This window comes from Micromys minutus (genome assembly GCF_963924665.1).
Source record: "Micromys minutus genome assembly, chromosome: 3".
Classification (NCBI taxonomy): Eukaryota; Metazoa; Chordata; class Mammalia; order Rodentia; family Muridae; genus Micromys; species Micromys minutus.
In genome coordinates this window covers 17,319,788-17,339,894 of record NC_137972.1, presented here as the reverse complement: position 1 = coordinate 17,339,894, position 20,107 = coordinate 17,319,788, and the positions used below count along the sequence as shown (strand labels likewise).

The 20,107-nt window shown below is 33.8% G+C and overlaps 1 protein-coding gene across 1 annotated transcript; it reads right to left on the bottom strand.

The window, feature by feature from the left end:
- Positions 1-8,622: 8,622 nt before the first annotated feature.
- Positions 8,623-17,674, bottom strand: LOC308418404 (C-type lectin domain family 9 member A-like; the record flags this gene model as incomplete). The annotated part of the gene is made up of 5 exons (XM_080913756.1): positions 8,623-8,764; positions 10,072-10,178; positions 12,224-12,375; positions 13,847-13,954; positions 17,587-17,674. 5 exons carry the CDS (start codon positions 17,672-17,674, stop codon positions 8,623-8,625), a joined length of 597 nt encoding a protein of 198 aa, XP_080769882.1.
- Positions 17,675-20,107: the final 2,433 nt, after the last annotated feature.

The window sequence follows — 20,107 nt, the reverse complement described above, 5'->3', positions numbered from 1 at the left end:
TAGGGGGGACTGGGAGAGAAGACAACATCTGGATTGTAAATAAAAACATTAAAAATAAAAGTAAAAATCTTTTACTTTTTAAAAAAAAAGTAAATAAGAAGGTCTCAGGCATGCCATGTGATATGACTAACATATATAGAACAATGAAGTAAGAGCTTATTAATAAAGAAATTATTGAATGTTTATTATTCAGAAAATGCTGTATTTGATGATAAACATATATTTAATCAATATTTATGTGAGAAAATGATTCTGAAAATAGGTGAAACATTGGGCATTTCTAGGAAGAAACTTGTAGCTACAAAGTGTAATATTAACATGACAAATAATATATAGTAGGTTGGCAAAGGGAAAGAACAAATCATGTTTGTTTCTATTTTGGTCCTTGTGAATTTTTGGTCCATGTCTGTTTTTTACCTCTTTTGAGATACTTAAAGTGGTTTTAATATCATGGTACATTTTTGTGTTTTATAGAATTTTTTGGGGGTGGGTGGGAGTAATTATGTGCATATGCACACACGTGCATATGTGTGTGAGAATTTTCATAGATGAGAAATGTGTTAAAGTACATTATATACTTGTGTAAAATTTTTCTATATAACCTTGTATAATAATGAATACAATAGTTTTTATTTCTGTTTTTATGTGCTGATAGTAAGCTCAAACTGATCAAAATATTATTTTAATGCACAGGGATGTCTGGAAACCTTGCTAAATACCTTTGACAAGAGCATCCTCTTCTGTCAAAATGGTGCAATGCAGCTCTTTAAGAGGACGTAGGAAAAAGTATGTGTGTGGTGTGTGCACAGGTGTGAGTGCATGTATGTGTGTGTGTGTGTGTGTGTGTGTGTGTATGTGTGTTTGTGTGTGGTGTTTGTGTCTGTATGTATTTGTGTGCCTGTGTGTGCTCACATGAAGGTGAGAGTTTGTGTGTAATTTGGTCTGGTTCTTTCCTAACAGACTTCTGAACAGACTTCAAATGTGCTTTTTATCTAGTGTTATTTTAAAATTGGATATTCTTCATATTTACATTTCAAATGTTATCTCCTCCCCCCCCACTCCAAGACCACTTCCCACTCCCCTTGCTTCCATGAAGGTGCTCTCTTTCCAAATTTCCCTCTAGAACTCAGCGCCTTGGCATTCCCCTACAATGGGAAAACATGCCTTCACTGGACCAAAGGCTTCTCCTCTCATTGATGCCAGAAAATGCTATCCTTTACTACATATGCAACTGAGCACACAACATAATCTCTCCATGTGTAGTCATTGGTTGGTGTTTTAATCCCTAGGAGCTCTGGAGGAGTTGGTTGGTTGATAATATTTTTCTCCCCATGGGATTGCAAATCCTTTCAGCTCCTTCAGTCCTTTCTCTAGCTCCATTATTGTGGCCTTCATGTTCAATCCAATAGTAAGCTGTAAGCATCCTCAACTGTATGACTCTGGCAGAGCCTTTGAGGAGACATATATATCTAGCTCCTGCTATTAAGCACTTCTTGGCATCAGGAATAGTGCTTTGGTTTGGTGGCTGCATATGTGATGGATCCCTTGTGAAGCAGTATCTGAATCATCTTTTTCTTCAATCCATGCTCCACTATTTGTCCCTGTATTTCCTCCTGTGAGTGTTTTGTTCTCCCTTCTAAGATGGAAGGAAGCATCCACATTCTTGCCTTTCTTCTTTTTGAACTTCATAAGGTGTGTGAATTGTTTCTTGGATATTCAGAGCTTTTTGAGATAGTATCCACTTATGATTGAGTGCATACTATCATGTTCTTTTGTGACTGGGTTACCTCATTCAGGATGTTAGCTTCTAGTTTCATCCATTTGTCTAGGAATTTCGTAAAGTCATTGTTTCTACTAGACTAGTATTTCATTGGGTAAGTGTATCACATTTTCTGTATCCATTCCTTTGTTGAAGGATATCTGGGTTCTTTCCAGCTTCTGGCTATTATAAATAAGGCTACTATGAACATGGTGGGGCATGTGTCCTTGTTGTATGTTGGAATGTCTTTTGGGTATATGTCCAGGAGTGGTATAGCTAAGTCCTCTGTTCAATTTTCTGAGGAACTGCCAGACTAATTTCCAGAGTGGTTCTACCAGCTTGCAACCCCACCAACAGTGGAGGATTGTTCCTTTTTCTCCACATCCTCTCCAGCATCTGCTGTCACTTGACTTTTTGATCTTAGCCATTCTGACTCATGTGAAGTGGAATCTCAGGGTTGTTTTGATTTGCATTTCCCTGGTGACTAGGGATGTTGAACATTTCTTTAGGTGCTTCTTAGTCATTTGAAATTATAAAATGGGAATTTTTTTTTAACTCTGTATTAACAAACTTATTTTTCAAAGCCACAACTTTGTGCCTACCTAAACCACATAAAGACCTTACAAAGAAACAATTTCTGACTAATTTCTCTCATAAACATCAATTGAAAAATATTCAGAGCATTCTTGCAAACCGAATGTAAGAACATGATAAAATAACCATTCACCATGATCAAGTAGGCTGTATCCCAGGATGCAGGGATGGCTCAATATACAGAAATCTATACATGTAATCTACTATATAAACAATTTCAAAGAAAAGAAAAACACATAATCATATCATTAGATGCTGAGAAAGCATTTTACAAAATTCAACACTCATTCTTGTTAAAAGCTTTGGAAAGATTAAGAATTCAAGGCCCATGCTTAAACATAGTAAAAGTAATATACAGCAAACCAGTATCAAACTATACAGTGAGAAACTTGAAGCAATCCCACTAAAATCAGGATCTAGACAAGGCTTTCCACTCTCTCCCTACCTATTCAATATAGTACTGGAAGTTCTAGCTGAAGCAACTAGACAGCAAAAGGAAGTCAAAGGGATACAATTTGGAAAGGAGGAAGTCAAAATATCACTGTTTGCAGATGATATGATAGTATACTTAAGTGACCCCAAAAATTCTACCAGAGTTCCCACAGCTGATACAACTTTAGTGTTAATCATTCAATTCCCAAACAGAGTGTTTATCTTTTTATATACTCAAAACTGCTGTGGATGCCTTCAAAAGTTCTAGCCAGTGAACATTCTACGTGGGGAATGAGCTCCCAAGCTCCTGTTCTTTACTGGGGAGCATCTGTGGACAGATGATGGCCGCTGAGGTCAAAGCCAATTTTTCTTAAGTAGGTGGCCTTTGGAAAGTTGACAGCTCTCAATCTGGATCCAGTTCCTTGTTTCAAAAAGGAAAAGATACCCAACGTAAGGCAAAGAGAAGTTTTGGAAATATGAGAAGAGCCGAGGAAGTGAGTATGATCAAAATTTGTTGCCAGAATTTCTCAAAGAATTAATCAAATTATTTTAATTAACTGAAAACATCTGTTTATAGATTCTACATTCTGCTGCCATGTGTCTGGTTTTAAATCCCACCACATTGATTTTATTAATGTTGCTTTTATAATTTATTTTTAAATTATAAATATGACACATTTACCATTATTCTTTTTTGTATTTAGGAACATTTGATTTTCCACATAAATTTCAGGATTTAGTATTTTTACTTGTAGAAAAGTCGTAGGAATTGCTTTACATTTACAGATTGGACTGAGAATTATGGACTTGTTAATATTAAGTCCACTCATGAGCAAAAGAGAAATCAGATAAGTATTACCTAGTAGAAGTAAAAGAAACAACAAATTATATAGAATAAGCAGCTGTAGTGAGAAATACTTGGACATAATTTTGGTTACGGGATTAAAGAACCAAAATGCATTGGGATTTCCTAAACCTAATAGCAAAAATAAATTATTTTATGTGGTTGAGGGCATTATAAAAAATGTCTGAAGAGAAGACTTTTATATGACTAATATTTACATGAAAAAATAAACTGGTCAATGCAATCAAAGAAACCTTAATCAAATTCGCTGTAAGATGTTGAGGTTTGGTCTGTTGCTAAGTATTGAATGCTAAATACTGGCTGCCCCTGATTTCCCTCAGGGATAAGAAAGTTCTCAGACAGATGTCCTGTCACGTCCAGGAGATATTGCTTCACAGGCATCCTTCTATAGGCAGACAGACAGTAAGACTACCACCATGTGTTGAAGATGCTTTCCTTTTTTCATCCTATGGTCTTGGTTTCTTTGTCAAAAATCAGGTGTCCATAGGAGTGTAGGATTATTTCTGGGTCTTTGATTCTATTCCAATGATCAAAGTTTCTGTTTGTGTACCAATACCATGTATCTTATTTATTTTTAATTGCTATTGTTCTATAGTATAGTTTGAGGATAGGGATGATTCCTCTCGAACTTTTTAGTTGCTCAGAATTGTTTTGGATATCCTGAGGTTTTTTCTTTTTCCATGTGAAGGTGAGAATTGTTCTCTTATAGTCTTTAAAATTTTATCAAACCTTGAAAAAAATCAAGTACTGACTAAAAAAATATATAAATATAGTTTTATGTAAAAATTATGTTAAAATCTGAAAAAAGTACTGACAAAATGTATAATTTTAAGCAAAAAATGTTTAAAATCTGTACATTTATCTTTGTTTTGTAAAATAAAGTTGTTTTAAAAAAATTTTGTGGTAGAATTTAGATGGGAATTGCATTGAATCTATAGATTGTTTTTTTATAAGATGGCAGTTTTCACTATGTTAATTTGACTCATCCATGAGCATGAGAAATTTTCCATCTTCTGAAGTTTTCCTTAAACTTTTTCTTCAGGGATTTGAAATTCTTGTTATACTAATCTTTCACTTACTTGGTTAGACTCACACCAAGATATTTTCTATCTTTGTAGTTATTGTGAAGAGTATTGTTTCCCAATTTCTTTTTCATTTCATGTGTCAGTTGTATAAAGGATGACAACTGATTTCTTTGATTTAATTTTATATATTTAAATTTATATCCAGTAATTTTGCTGAACTTATTTATTTGTTGCAGAAGTTCTGTGGAATAATTTGGGGGTTCTGTTATGTATATCCTCTGCAAGTCGTGATACCATGATTTATCCTTTTAGTTAGTTTGACTAAAAGTTGGTTTATCTTGTTGATTTCTCACACAGTGGCTACTCCAAGTCCCCTGGCACATATGCAGCAAAGGAATCCTTGCCTGGGTTCAGTGGTTAATCCCAAAGAGACTTAATACATCAGTGTAGAGGGATACCCAGGGGACACAGTTTTAGAGGTAAATAGAGGGATAGATGAGGGAGGAATTGTTTAAGGAGAGTTAAGAAGGGGGCAGCATTTTATATATTAATTAACTAGTGCTCTTTACTTCTGAGATATTTTTCTAGTCTATGAACATAGACTTTTTATATTGAAGCTCAATCAGCCCAAAGGCTGCATTTTATAAACTCTTGATCTTAAGGGGAATTTCATAAGCCACTCACTAAGAGTAAGGAAAGAAAAGAGTAGTTGTATCTTATGGCAAAAAACTCACTGTCTAGGAGGAAAACAATCGATTCAAATTTGTACTTATCCCTTTCGAATATCACAGGCCAAGCCAAGAGTGATTTACTAATAGTAATTTATTGCTATTCTGTTTGGAGACAAAATGCATAAAACTTGGCTCTTAATAATAGAATGCATTATTGATGACAAATATCAAATTTATATCTAATAAGAAGTAAAGGAATCATAAAGCTATAGAGTCTGGACCATAGAATTTAGAAAAGAGTATCTAGGGGATGATGATAGTCTAAAGTTGGTTAGAACTGTTAGAGTAGTCCTATGAGTAATAATTATTAAATAAGTACTTGCAGGAAAAATACTTAAAATGGTTTTATTTGAGCTAGTACTGAATGAAGAGTGATAAGTGAGTACAGGGGGCCAGCAGAGAAAGAGATAGTTGGTATGTTTAATAAGGGGGGGGGGCTGGAGGGCTGTGTTGAAGTAGTATTACTGGGAAAGATTCCTGAAAAGCTAAGAGAATGTTCTTTACATTTGTATAAAACTGATTCACCCATTGTTCCTACTGGCTCTTCCTACATGTTTATATCAGAGAATTAAATGGCAAAAATATCATCTCACCATAAGTGTTCTTCCTTCTGTCATTAAAAATGTAGTGTTCAGTGCTGGGCATTGTGATACACTCCTTTTATCTCAAAGCTTTGTAGACAGTGGCATGTTGACTTACACATAGTGAGTTCAAACAGAGCTATGTATTGCCTTGAATCTTCTTGTTTCCCCAAAATGTAGTATTCAATACCATTCAGTGAAATATAGGAAGAATCTCTCTGGTTTGGTAGAAAGCAGAATTTACACCACTTGGAATGATAGTATTCTAATCATGAGCTATCTGATGAAGTTCCAGAAAAGGTTCTTTGTTCCTTGACTATAATTTGACTTTTCTTGTCAATCACTGGGTATATATATATATATATATAACCAGAAACAAAAACATAGATTCCAGTGTAGACCCTGACCAACTGAAGGTAAAAGCAGTTACCAGATTAGAAGAGATGTTCAAATGATTCATTACAGAAATGTATTACAGAGAAAACACATCCAATAATTAGCTGTTTCTGTGGACCTATGTGTCGATAGATTAGAGGATATCTGTTTATCTTGATAAGAAACATTACAGCATTGGTTTCCTATCTTCAGAATGGCCATATGGGGTCAAGTGCCATAGACCCCAAAGATTTAGGTGTTAAATGTATTGTGTAGGTATTGTGTAATGTATTACAAGACAGTGGGGACAAGAGCTGAACCATCAGAGTCATGTTGGTTAAAATATACTTTTTGGTGGCAGGGGCAGAGGTCTGAAGTTTAGATATAATCTCCTTGTCCAGCAGGGGAATGTGGCATCTTGGTGAGGTAAGGAAGGGGTACAAGAAAAGACAAAAGATCAGATGATAATTTATCATACAATTTACAAGAATTGTAAAGCAGGGTCTTGAGATTTGCATCTGTACTAATATGAATAATTGAACTGGAGAATTTAGTCAGAATATAAAAACTTGGTCAACATTGTAAAAGTTGAAGTTTCATTCCTGTTGCATGAGAAGCTAAAAGAGAGCCAACCATGTTGAACCCTTGTATAGCCTCAGGCTCCCTTTTGTCCTTAAATTACGGGCCTCTTGTATGATTGTGCTTAGGTTTCAGAAAATAATATTAAGGGTATTTGTCCATCTTTAGGTTTAAAATGAGTGTATGATTCTCCAGAATAGAAGCTAATTTTCTCTCCTGAGGGATCATGAAGGAGACAGCCTTATTTCCAGCGACCACCACTTTGTAGCTAGGACATTGCCTTGAGGAGGTTTGTAGTTCATATCTGGAAGTATTCTTGGTTGTAATGTCTTGGATTACCATATCATTTGGAAAGAATTATTGACCCCAAGATGGATTAATGCCATTAGACTGACTTGATGGTCACAAGATGGAGCTCTAATGTTTGCTGTGATAGTCACAGAAAAGGCAAGTCCCAGAGTCATATAATGAGTTTGCCTCCTATCTTTTTCTTCTACATCATTTCTTTGACTCCATCCCTCTTGAAATATTTTTTTCTAATATTAATAATGTCAGAGGTTACAAAGAACCCAAAACCATACAATGGGAAAATAAAAGCATATTCAACCAGTGGTACTGGTCTATTCGGATTTCTGCATGTAAAAGAAATCAAATAGAATCATATCTACTACCCTGTACACAACTCAAGTGGAAATAAAGATACTGACATAAAATTGGACACACTGAGAATACCTTAAAATAATTGGTACAAGAGATAAATTGCTAAACCTAACACCAATAGCTCAGATACTAAGATCTTTAGTTAAGAAATATAATCTCGTAAAATGCTAAGGACAACATCAGTCATCAATTGAACAAAATAGCAGTCTACAGAATGGCAAAAGATCATCATTAACCCTAAATTTGACAGAGAACTAATATTCAAATTATATAATGAATTAAAGAAATTAGACATCAACAAACCAAGTAATCCAGTTAAAAAAAACATTTTGCTACTAAGAGATATTTACAGATGATTCCAAAAGGTCAATATCTTCCTTGTATCCTCACTAGAAACAGTATGCAATGCCTAAATACTGAATAGCAAAACATAGACTGGGGTCATACATCTGCAATTCCAGCATTGAGGAGTCTGGGGGTGAGGAGACTGCTACCAATTTCAAGTTAGACTGTTTTATATGAGTTCTAGGCTATCTACATCTATGTAGTGAAAAAAAAACACATCTAGACTATACTTTATGCATAATAACATTTGCTTAGCAAGTAGATGGATATTCATATAAAAGCCCAGGAATTATATCTAAAATTTAATTGTTTGAGTTTGATCAGAGGAAAGGAGACAAGACAGACAAAATAAGTGCTTTTACAGTTCAATTCTGCTTTCTGTAGTATTTTAAACAATGTAAATATAATGTAAAAATATCAAATTTAATTTTACTAGATGATTAAGAGAAACAAATACAAGGTTTTTCACCAAAATAAGTTTGTGTTATTCCATTTAATGACTCTAGACATTTCAAAATATATATGCATTCTTGTTTTATTTACTATCTAAAAAGTCTGTGTTTTCACTTGCTTCAGGAGAATAAGGCTTTACAATTAATGTAGAGTTTACCAACTTGAATGGATTTTATTTTACTAATAGCCACTAAGGAATAAAAGTAGTAAAGCTGTGCTTTTACTAATCCTCCAAAGTTTCCCGGCAAGTAAATTTCTTTTTACAAATGTAGTAGAAATATCTACTACATTGAGCATTGTGGAGATCTTTTGGTCTGATGTAACCACATACTGCATCTGTTAGATGTGTTTTCCAGTGAAATTCTCTGTGTCAAAAAATGAAATAAACAAAAAGAAAATGAAGAAAGAAAGAAAAGAAACAGAAAAGAACGGTTATTTTAGAAATAGCACTCATTAGGTATAAGCTCTATTATCACAATATAAAAACCTAAGTATTTGTTTACTTCAGTTGACACTACAACCTCCTGACAATAGTTGCTATATAATAAAGCCTGGTATGGGGATTTAGTGTCCTTTTTTTTTTAAACAGAAAGGTAACAGATGGTTCAGAAGGTAAGAGAACTTACTAGTCTTCCAGAGAATCTATTTCAATTCCCAATACTCACATGGTTTCTCACAGTGCTCTGTACCTTAAGGTTTAGATAATTTAATGTTGTCCTCTGGACTCTTATTACATCAGACATTCACATGATGCACACATATGTGAAACATGCATTTACATTTAAAATGAATATAATATAACACATAGAATAAAGTCAAATTGTATAGAAAAAAATTCTTCTTTGTTCATTGTAAAGGAATTCTAATCCAGCAACACAGCTGTTCTGGCAAAGTACCACATCCAAAGACCTTCTAGATCTCTGCTATTCAGCTGCAATGGTACAACTTTAATACCTCTAGATGAATACAGACATGCTTTTATTACAGATATTTATACAAAACAATGAAGATAAAGTTAGTGTATAGAATAAAGTAGCCTTGCTTTAAAGTTATATCTACTAGAGGGCCAGACAAAGTGACAAATCAAGAATCTATCATACCAAACATACAATAGAATGAATCAGAGATAAAATATGGCCAACTCACATGAGAAGAGTACAGCAAAGCGAGGAAACGTAGGAGCAGGATGGGGAGAGAGAGAAAGAGAGAGAGGAATGTATAGCAGTTTTATATAGACAGGCTGAAGAGAGAACAAGCTGAACACAGGTGAAGACAGATCAAGCTAGAGAATAAGAAGAAACCAAAAGATTGGAGCACATCTCAGAAGCCAAAGTTAGTATGAGGCCAGACAGAGCAATTCATTCAGAAGCCAAGAGATGCTGGATTGAATTAGTCAGCATGGATTATATTTGAGGTGAAAATATTCCAGGCATGCGTCTAGGGATAGTTTGAACAGAATAAAATGCTCTGAGTTTAGCCTAATCTATGTAGAGCCACATATTGGGTATGGCTCTCATCTCACCTGTTCATCTGAGAAAGCAAAAGTGGCATGTACAGTTCCTTTCAATTTGGCCTTCCTATTGCAGAAGGCATGGTCTAAGTGACAAGGCTCTTCCCTGAAGCTATTAGATGCAAATCAGCTATTAATTAAGTATGTGAAATAATAACTTACAAATCTGAAGAAAGTTCTGCATCCTTCTGGTGTACCCACAGGAAGTGATCTCCTTTTTGACGTAATCCAACCCAATAGCTGTAGTTCAATCGTGACTGAATGAAGTTCTGTGAGAAAATTAGTATCTTAGTATACTTAATAATATTTCTAATATCATTTGAGATACTATAAATTAGGTTCAAAGTCCAGCTACACCAAGTTTAGAATTTCTAAATACCAAAAGCCACTTTACAAACTGTTAAGAGAAGCCTCAGACTTGGAGATCCTTGTAGCTATTTAAAAGACAATAAAAACATCTTGTAAGACAGCATGAAGAAATCTGTTCAATAAGAAAAATGGGGAAAAAGCAAGAAAACATATTTGACATGTTGCAAGCAGTAAACACAGACATGCCCATGGCAATCAAGACAATCAAGTTAAAATTGTAATGCTTTGTTTTCCAATTAATCACCTCAGTCAGATAGAAATAATGACAAGAGAAGTTCTGTGGTTAGTGTGATCAGAGGAACATATTTACTAATGTTACTGATATCACTCTGAAGAGTACTGAAAAATTATTTAAAATTTCTGTTTACCATATTATGCAATAAGTCTATTTCTGCAGTTATGGTAGATAAAGAGAAGACCCACAGAACATTATTACACAGAATATAAGTGTGAGAATATTGATGTAAAAGAAAATTAATATCTTGATAAATGTATGTGGAAGTATTGTTTTCCTAATTGGGTCTTTTTTAATATTTGATAAGGTTTATTACATTATCTTATATATAAGAATATCTAATGTACATTCTGTTCAGTGTAGTGGTATAGCATTTAGTGGTAAATATTAGATAATATATTAGGTACACATATGCACAGATATCAGTAAAACTAACTATTTAGGTAATCAAAATGAAACACATATTATTTATTTATAAAATCTTCAAAAACAATATTATTGTAAGCTTAATTTTACAATCAGGACAATGCACACAGGAATGGAATGTATCAGAGTATAATGTAACACTTAATGAAATAATAAGAAGAAAATTATATAAGAAAATGTTACTATTGGATTATTACTTAAGTTCACCGAAACGGGTGAAAAGAATAAAAAAAGAAAGCTATCAAACTACATAGAATAATTTTTACTGTCTTTTTTTGTTTTTAAAGGTAAAATATTCTACATGAATAAATAGTGTTTCATTTACTTATAATAGACATAAATGTAAAGTTTATGAATAAAAATGTGGAAAAAGTTGTTATAATGGTAACGTTTCTATATTGCATGGTTGTTAAATTTTATAATTAAGATTAAAACCTAACTTAAATATATACTAAAAATTAAACCAATATGAAAAAGAAATATATGGAGTTAGTTTCTAAATGGATTGAGAGAAAGATTATTCCAGTAATTCAAAAGGCAATAAAAAAAAGAAAGAAATTAAAACAGATAGAAGACATGGTGTTTTAATGTATCCACTATAGGACACTAGTAGAAATGGTTCTAAAAGTAAATATAAAATTGGAACTAGTGCCTAATTTGAATTGTTCCAAACAGATTTAGAGAATCAACTGGAGTGACCCTTTCATTCTTTAACTTTGGAAGTAATAGCCAAGTGTTTCAAAAGTATACAAAGAACAGAGATACTCTTGCCATTCTGAGTTAAGAGTAAAATAAAAAAATTATTTCTAGAGAATGATCCTACTTTTTATTTTTGTCTTTATTTTAAATCCCATTTTTTCTATATTCAGTGACAGAGACTAGGTTCCACCCTAGAAGTAAATTCTTTTCAGGTTCTGATGGTAAATGAATAGAAGTAAAATAATGTGACCTTTTCGGACCACTTGTATTATCAAAGGTAGCTTTTCTGAGTTGCTTTTTGTAAATGGTAAATGATCTATTCTAGATAAACTCTGAAAGGGGGAAAGAAATAAAATGGCTGAGAATTACCCCTTGAACTATTTCTTTGTGATTTAAAAAAAAAAAAAAAAACATTCTCCTTGGTTTTTCTTTTTAAATCTCTGCATTTGTCTCTCTTCAACTAAGTCTGTGCCAACATATGCAAGTGATTTTGTTAAGCAGCAATGGAAGGCAGAGGAACAAAGATAATTATCATAGCCCAGTCATCCACACTTCTGAAACACTCATGCAACATCCTACACACACCTTTTCCTCTCTGCTGTCAATCTTAGCGAGATGAGAACCCATGAGTCGGCAGGATGCCTCACTCTCATCCCAGGTCTTTTGTTCTTCTGAAAAGTAGTAACACGTTTCTCCACAGCAAAACCATCTTTCTTGACATGTGTAGCAGCCTTTTCCTTAAAATAAAAGCAACCATTATCTTCAGACTCATTTCAAGACATGAATTTTTGGTGTTTCATTGTTTGCTTCATATTCATTTCTACAGAGTAACTGCTTACACCAAGAATACCTGTTCTGCCAAATTTTAAGGAAAGAATATTGTGAATGAAGAAACTGTCTCTGACAGATCTGTGGACTTTTTGAAAGTTTCACTGATACATCTTAACTTCTCAATGAGAAAGATGCCAGCTTTATGCATTTCTATCTGTAAAAAGACACCCATCAAAATGAGTAATGTAGGTGACACTGAGATGAAGGGCTCTGCATTAGGTAAATACACCCACACTATAGAATAATAGAGAATGATCAATGAAATCAAGGTGGAAACTGATAGCAACTTTTTCAGTGAAAGCAAAGTTTTAGTTAACTATAATGAAAAAGATGGATTCAGTAAGAAGAAGTAAACAAAACCCAAATCCTGCCAAAGTTTAACATAAAGTTTGAAGATCACTTTCTTCTCCCTCCCAAGTGGGACTGAGGTATCCTCATTGGGTCTTTCAGCTTCCTGATCATTTTGACTGTCTCTTTGGTATTCTGTATGGGGAAGGGAGGAGGAACCTGGGAGGGAAATGGGATGTAGGGAAGGACACATAATGTGGTATTGGGTAGGGGAAAAGGACTAAAAGCCTGAGGGCCAGCAGAAAGAATCAAAACAGGTGACCTTGGGAGGTAGGAGGTTGCGAGAAGCCTCCAGAATATACCAGAGACATGGGAGGTAAGAGACCCTCAGGATTCAAAGAAGGAAGGGTCTAGATGCAATGCCCTACAGTGGGATAGGGAACTTATACAGCCCACATCCAGAAGAAAGCCAAGGGCATCAAGTGAGGGATGGGGTTATTCTCCCACAGTCAAAACTCTAACCTATAATGATTCCTGTCTGAAAAAAAAAAAAAAAGAAAAAAAAACAGCAGGGATGGAAATGAAATTCCAGCAAGAGGCTCAAAGGGGCCAGTTCAAGGGCAAGCTGCAAGGCTTGACACAATTTCTGAGGCTATGGAGAACTCACAAAAAGGGATCTATCATGACTACTACCCTTGGAAAAAAACCAAGGAGCAGCTAAAAGGTCAGATGCAGATATTTGCATCCAACTGATCAACAAAATGTGCTGAGCCCTGTCGTTCATATAGGGAAAAGCTGGAGAAAATTTAGAAGAGAGTGATCCTGTAAGAGGACCATTAGTCTCAATTAACCTGGACCCCTGAAATCTCTCAGGTGGTGTGGGTGGAGTGGATAGGATGGGGACATCCTCATGGATGGGGGGGCAAGGATGAGGTATGGGATGTGGAACAGTCAGAGGATGGACCAGGAGGGGAATACAATCTAAAGTGCAAAAATTAAAAAAAATAAATTAAAATCACATTTTGAAATGGAACACAAATGTAAATGCCATCAAATGTATGCCACTTCAATTCAACTTCTAATGCATACCTGTAGTAGGAGATAAAGCTGAAGAATTTAGGACTTTCATTGAGGAGACAGCACCTTCATTTACATCTTTCTCACACGGCCCTTTGAAGTTTGAACAGACCTTAAAATCTAAAATTCACACTATAAGATTAGAAGCATAAATGGTGATAACTAACCACTTTGTTAAACTTATTTAGTTGTGATTATAAATAGTAGATTGTAAAAGTACTGCAAAAAATATAAAATATTTTAAGTGCTACAATATAAAACAGATTTTAAACTATAACTATTTACAACTTGCAACATGCTTCTGTTAAATTATATGAAATATATAAATAAAACGAAAGTCATTAGAAAAGAAAAAAATGTATAAACTAATTTTATTCCCTGTAGTTTATTATTAAATTTTATGTTTTCATATGTGATTTAATGAATCTGACTTTATATTAAATTTAAAATGGACTCAATGAATAATGATATAATCATGCAGACACTTCTAATGTACAAAGGAAACAAAAATAAAATCTTTGTAAGAAATTATAATCTTGGGGACTTTGAGAAGATAGCTCAGTGATTAAGAATGTGCACTACTCTTGTAGATGACCCGATTTGGTTCTCAATACTCACAACAGGTAGCTCATAACTGACTGAAACTCAAGTTTTGGTTTCTCTGGGGATCTTTCTTGGCCTCCAGAGACTCCACTCACTTGTATACATCTGTACATACACATGTACATATATACATAATTAAAAAATAAATGTCTTTCAAATCTATCCAGGATTTTTCATGCATCAGTTTTTTTTCAGTTATAATAATTTATTTTAATAGTTATCCAGAAAAATTTATTGATTGGAATTCCTTGTATGAAGGGTAATCATGATTGTTCTGTGAACTTTTTTGTTCAATTAGTTTTATTTAGATTTTACTCTTAAAAACATAGATGTGTCAGAGAGCATCTTAATAATTTCTTGTACCTATTTATATATTATTTTCCTGATTCAGCTTACTGTTACCCTTAGAGTCTATAATTTCTTAAAATTCCTCTTTCTTCAAGGCCATCCTTTTACAAACATGCATCATGATATAAACAAATCTGGTCACTGTTTTCATTTCACATTATCATGCTACTATTAATCAATATTATTATATAGTCCTGTAGTTTATTTTTCTAAAACTGCATAAATTCCATTTTCCAAGTCTATTCAATAGACCATGTAAACCAACATACTTTCAGCATTTGTTAAACCATAGTTTAAATAATAAAATTGTCTACACTCATTGATTTTTAACCTTAACACATTTCACCTATTGTGATCAGGCTTGGTTCACAACAAGATTCTATCAAGTCTATACCAACAACAAGCATTAGTGGTGTTCCTCCCAATCAAAGTCCCATCTGTGTAGACTGTCAGATTATTTCTGCTATTGGCAATTCTTAGCACGCCCAGCCTCATGCTAGATAGCTGCATTTTCAACTAGTTACAAGTTTTCATTGTTTTTTCTACCATTGCTTGTTGTTGATTTTATGTTCATTTTCCCTAAGGATCATCATCCTGACCATGACACCAGTTTTGAAAGTGTTTTAATGATCATCCTCCCATCTCCTTTTATCATGGCTTCATGAACTTGCTATATTAATTCAACACAATTTAAGTCAATCAATATTTTAATCTATATATTTATCTTAATCTCATGTGTGCTGAGGCTCTGAATCTATTTGTGGGTATATTTACTGATAAAATATATGCCCCTGATTCATTGCCATTAATAACCCTTAATAAGCAGTTTGCACATCCAAGCTTATATCTAGCTAATTTCTTATACTACCCTGAAATTATCCATTTGTTTCTAAATCTGTTCCTTTTGCATATTGCTCACTTAAGTTAGATGGCTTTTCTTTATAAGTCTCTTAATTTTTGCTAATTTTTTATTTAACATAGATTATTGTCTTCACCAGGAAGATTTTTTAAAATTTTGATGATATGAGCCACTCACAAAACATCTGTTCATGCCCTTATAGTTGCACTTATTTTTATTTTAAGAATGGATTCTACACACACACACACACACACACACACACACACACACACACACACACTCATTCAAAGCTCCATTTTACATTAAATTTCTGTGATATTGGTGTTGTATGCAGTTTTTGACCCAGAAGAGCTAACCAAAGTTGGTTATTAAATGAATGAAACAAATCATTTAAAGTAAAATCTTTTTAAAAAAACAGAATAAAAAAACTGAAAAAAATTTTAGAGTACAATTTTTAAATCTGTTAGAGCCAGACATATTACTGTAGCCCTGCAATCTCAGCATTGGAAGTCAAAGGCAAGAAGGAGTATGTGGAGTTAAAAAACAACTTCAGCCAGGTAGGACAGCCATGCTTCTAATCCTAGCACTGGGGAACAGGAGAGGCTTAAGGCAAGCGTATCTTAGTGACTTCCAAGCCAGCCAGGGCCACCAGAATGGATCCTGTTTTAAAGAAGAAAGTGAACTAAATAAGCAATTAAACTAATGTATTAGAGATGTATCAGAGATGGTAAATGGCGTTGTGCTACTGTGTGGTTTCAGTAATTCTTCAGGAAGCTGAGAACTTGAAATGCACATGCATGTCATGATTAATTAAATGGCTTGCTCACTTTCTCTACAGCATATATCCTGCTTAATGGAGTCTTTTGTTCAACATTTGTATGATATTATTTATTTAATTTATATTATTGTGTGAGCATTTTGCCTAATTGTATATATGTACAGAATCCCGTTCAGTGCCCTTGAATACCAGAAGTTAAATACCCCTGAAATCAGAGTTACAAAAAGTTATGAGCTACCACATGGGTGCTATGAACTGAACCCCGGTCCTGCTAGACTGTGTTCTTAACCACTAAAAGAACTGGAAAACAGTACTCTAACCATTGTGCTATCACTGCAACCTCTTGTATGACTCTTGAGTGACTGAAAGTCAATCTAAAAAAATGCACAAATTATAGACACAAAAGAGAGGACAATCTACCCAATCTAATGACACTGAAATTTTATACAATGAGACTGTATACTCTGCATTTTACTTATGATATTTTTCCATAATGATCACAGTATAGTTTTATATATCATAAAAGCATAAATGTAATTTATGCCTTTTTCATTGTCATCAGAATTACCAATACCAATAATTGATAGGATGTCTACAGAATTTTTAAACTTGCACAGGTATAGCAGTTGTAATGCTGATTTTATTTCATGGTTCCCAAAAATATTCATATATAATACTCACACAGATATCCCAAGACTGCATTTGACATCAGAAGGCAAAGACATATTGTTCCCAGGATCACAACACTTCTACGCCATGAATAATCTGAATGAGATCAATAGGCAGGATACATAGAAAATGAGAAAACCTTGTAAATATAACATAATGGACATTTTTGAATGAGGTTTATGATTTGATCTACTCTCATTGGCTATTCACCCATAATTATCTTTCTCAATAAAAGAGACAGACATGTAATATTTGATATATATGACCATGATTAGTATGAGTTCATCTTTTTCATATTTGATATTATGTTTTCCACACACACACACACACACACACACACAGACACAGAGAGAGAGAGAGAGAGAGAGAGAGAGAGAGAGAGAGAGAGAGAGAGAGAGAGAGAGAGAGAGAGAGGGAGGGAGGGAGGGAGGAAGGAAGGGAGAGAGAGAGAGAGAGAGAGAAAGGGAGGGAGGGAGTCGGGTAGAAAACTGTTACCTCCTTTTTTCTGATTTGGCTGTTTTTTTTCCTTTTTACTGTTCTGGGATAATTTCAGCTCTGCATATGTCAGTCTTCCTTCATTCATTTCTATAGATGCTACAAGAAAGAGGAAAACAAACATCTTTACAAGGATATTAATCTAGGTATCTGGAGATTATATATATATATATATAATATATAAATATATATATATATATATATTCATTTCTAACTTTTAGCAAACAGTAGAATTATTTTAAAAAACGTCTAATAGCCTAAGTTAATATATAATAACTGCCACAGATTACTATCTAATTATGTCGAATTTCATATATTAATGTTTATATTTGTTTTACCAAGGTATAATATATCTAAGCAATAATGAGAACAAACACCATGAAGTAATAGAGAAAGCTTAGTAAGAAGATGATCTCAAAAGTTAATTTTTCCAGGTAAATAAATTATTTTTAATTTTTTTTCTGTGACACCTTAGACCAGAACTCCAACACAATTAAATAGTGTTCTGTGACAGTTATTACAAATATTATCTAGAGCTATTAGTCAATTTTTAAATAATTCTACTGGTTACTAAAATTTAGAAAATGTATATTAATTATCTCTAGTAGTGCATTTTACAAAGAAATTGATCATCTCTACCTTCAGGTGAGATATACTTTGTGGCAAGGCAGGCACTGGACAGACATTGCCCCTTTCATCAACAGTCTAATACTGTCCAAAAAGAGACACATTATGCAGAATAGTCAACCTATAATCTTTGCGAGGCCAAAATTATCAGCCCTTCAAGATTTCTACGTTTCTAAGGTCTGTCAGTGATCCTGGGTCAGAAGGGTGAAGACTTGCTCTCACGTGTTGCTAACAGAGGGCTGCTAATGGAGATTTGTCTCTACAACTTGTCTTATTTCTGGAAACCATGTTAGGCTTTTTATAATTTTAGATATTTGGCCATTCTCAGATTTCTGATGGAGTTGAAAACTAACTTAGTTTTATAGCATTTCCAAGCTGATTCACTTTAATAAAATATAGTCATTTGGAATATTTTCAAATGGTAATAGTTGTACACAGCTTTCATTTGAGAATTTTTTTTTTCTTATACAGACAGAAAGGGTGATATGTAGGTTGATGTCAAGGTGATATATGATTGGACAGTAGAGAGGCAGGCATGGAAAAGTTGAGTAAAACAGAAGAGGAGGAGGCTGCAAAGAAAGATAGTTCAAATCAAAGTGTTTCAAATTGGTTTTATCTTGTTTAGGTGGATGGCTTATATCGTTATTAATTGGCAGTGAATTTATTGCTTAGATGTATTGTGGATATAGGATTTAACTTATAAATCTGTTTGATAAGTTTAAAAATAGATATTTAGATTCATATATTTTTTGAAAAACTATATCTGATCAATAAATGTGTGCATTAGCCCCAAAGGCAAAAATAGTAGATTTTGTACAGAGTCATTTTTTAGCAAAGGTGTTTTCTTATATAAACGTCATTATTCCATTAAACCAAACAGTCTTTCATTTCTTGAACTTGTAAATTTTGTAGTCAGTGGACTTAATTTTTCTCACCTTACACTATGAGAAAACTAAGAAATCATGCCTGTCAAGGCCAAGCAGTCAAAAGAATAGCTCCTACTGTAGTTGTAACAACAAACACCTTATGACATATCTTTCTTTGTTTTATAAATGGAGAAACTAAACTGGAGGGAATACAAATAATATTCCCCAAATCAATCATTCAATAATTGACATTTTTAAATTTGTGTGGATACACTTACATTTCAACATTTAACTCATCTAAGCAAGTCTAAAAATGCATCAAATAACCTCCCTTTCCTGGAAATCAAAGGGAGATTCCAAATCCATACAGGACCATTTCCCCTGAGTTTACTACTACGACAAAGAATGAAATATATTCTTTCTTCCAAAACAGAAGCAGGCGTTCAAAGAAAATAGTGATGGGCCATGCAAAAACCAGGTTATCAGCACCAGCACTAAATGCCTGAAACTGCAGAGTTCTCAAAGCAGAACAGTAATGCTTCTAGAAAACAAAATTGATCAAGAGAAACAGGGATGCCCCAGTCTTGTGGACTTTAATTTCTTTATCTAGTAAAGCAATAAAATCAATATAAACATAGATTTTGCCTTAAGAAGATTATAGGTTACATAAAAATAGGTGTTGAGATTTTGCCTGATGGTAGAGAACGTGCCTAGTGTTTGATTGCTCAGTTTAATCCCCAGATCTGGGAAAAGAAAAATGATGAAACAATCTTAATCACATAAGACATACTTAAAGTCTGGTTATATTCATATTTTTCATTATTTATTTATTTACTTTATGTTGCGGCTCTCCTTCCCTCTTCTCCTCCAAGCTCCCCCTTTTACCTCTCTGCCCTATTTACCTCTCTACCTCTTTTTTCTAGAAAAACGGATATCAACCAGCCTTGGCACATTAAGTTGCAGTAAGAATAGGAGCATCTTCTACTATTGAGGCTAGAAAAGGAAGCACAGTTACATTTGTATTTTAA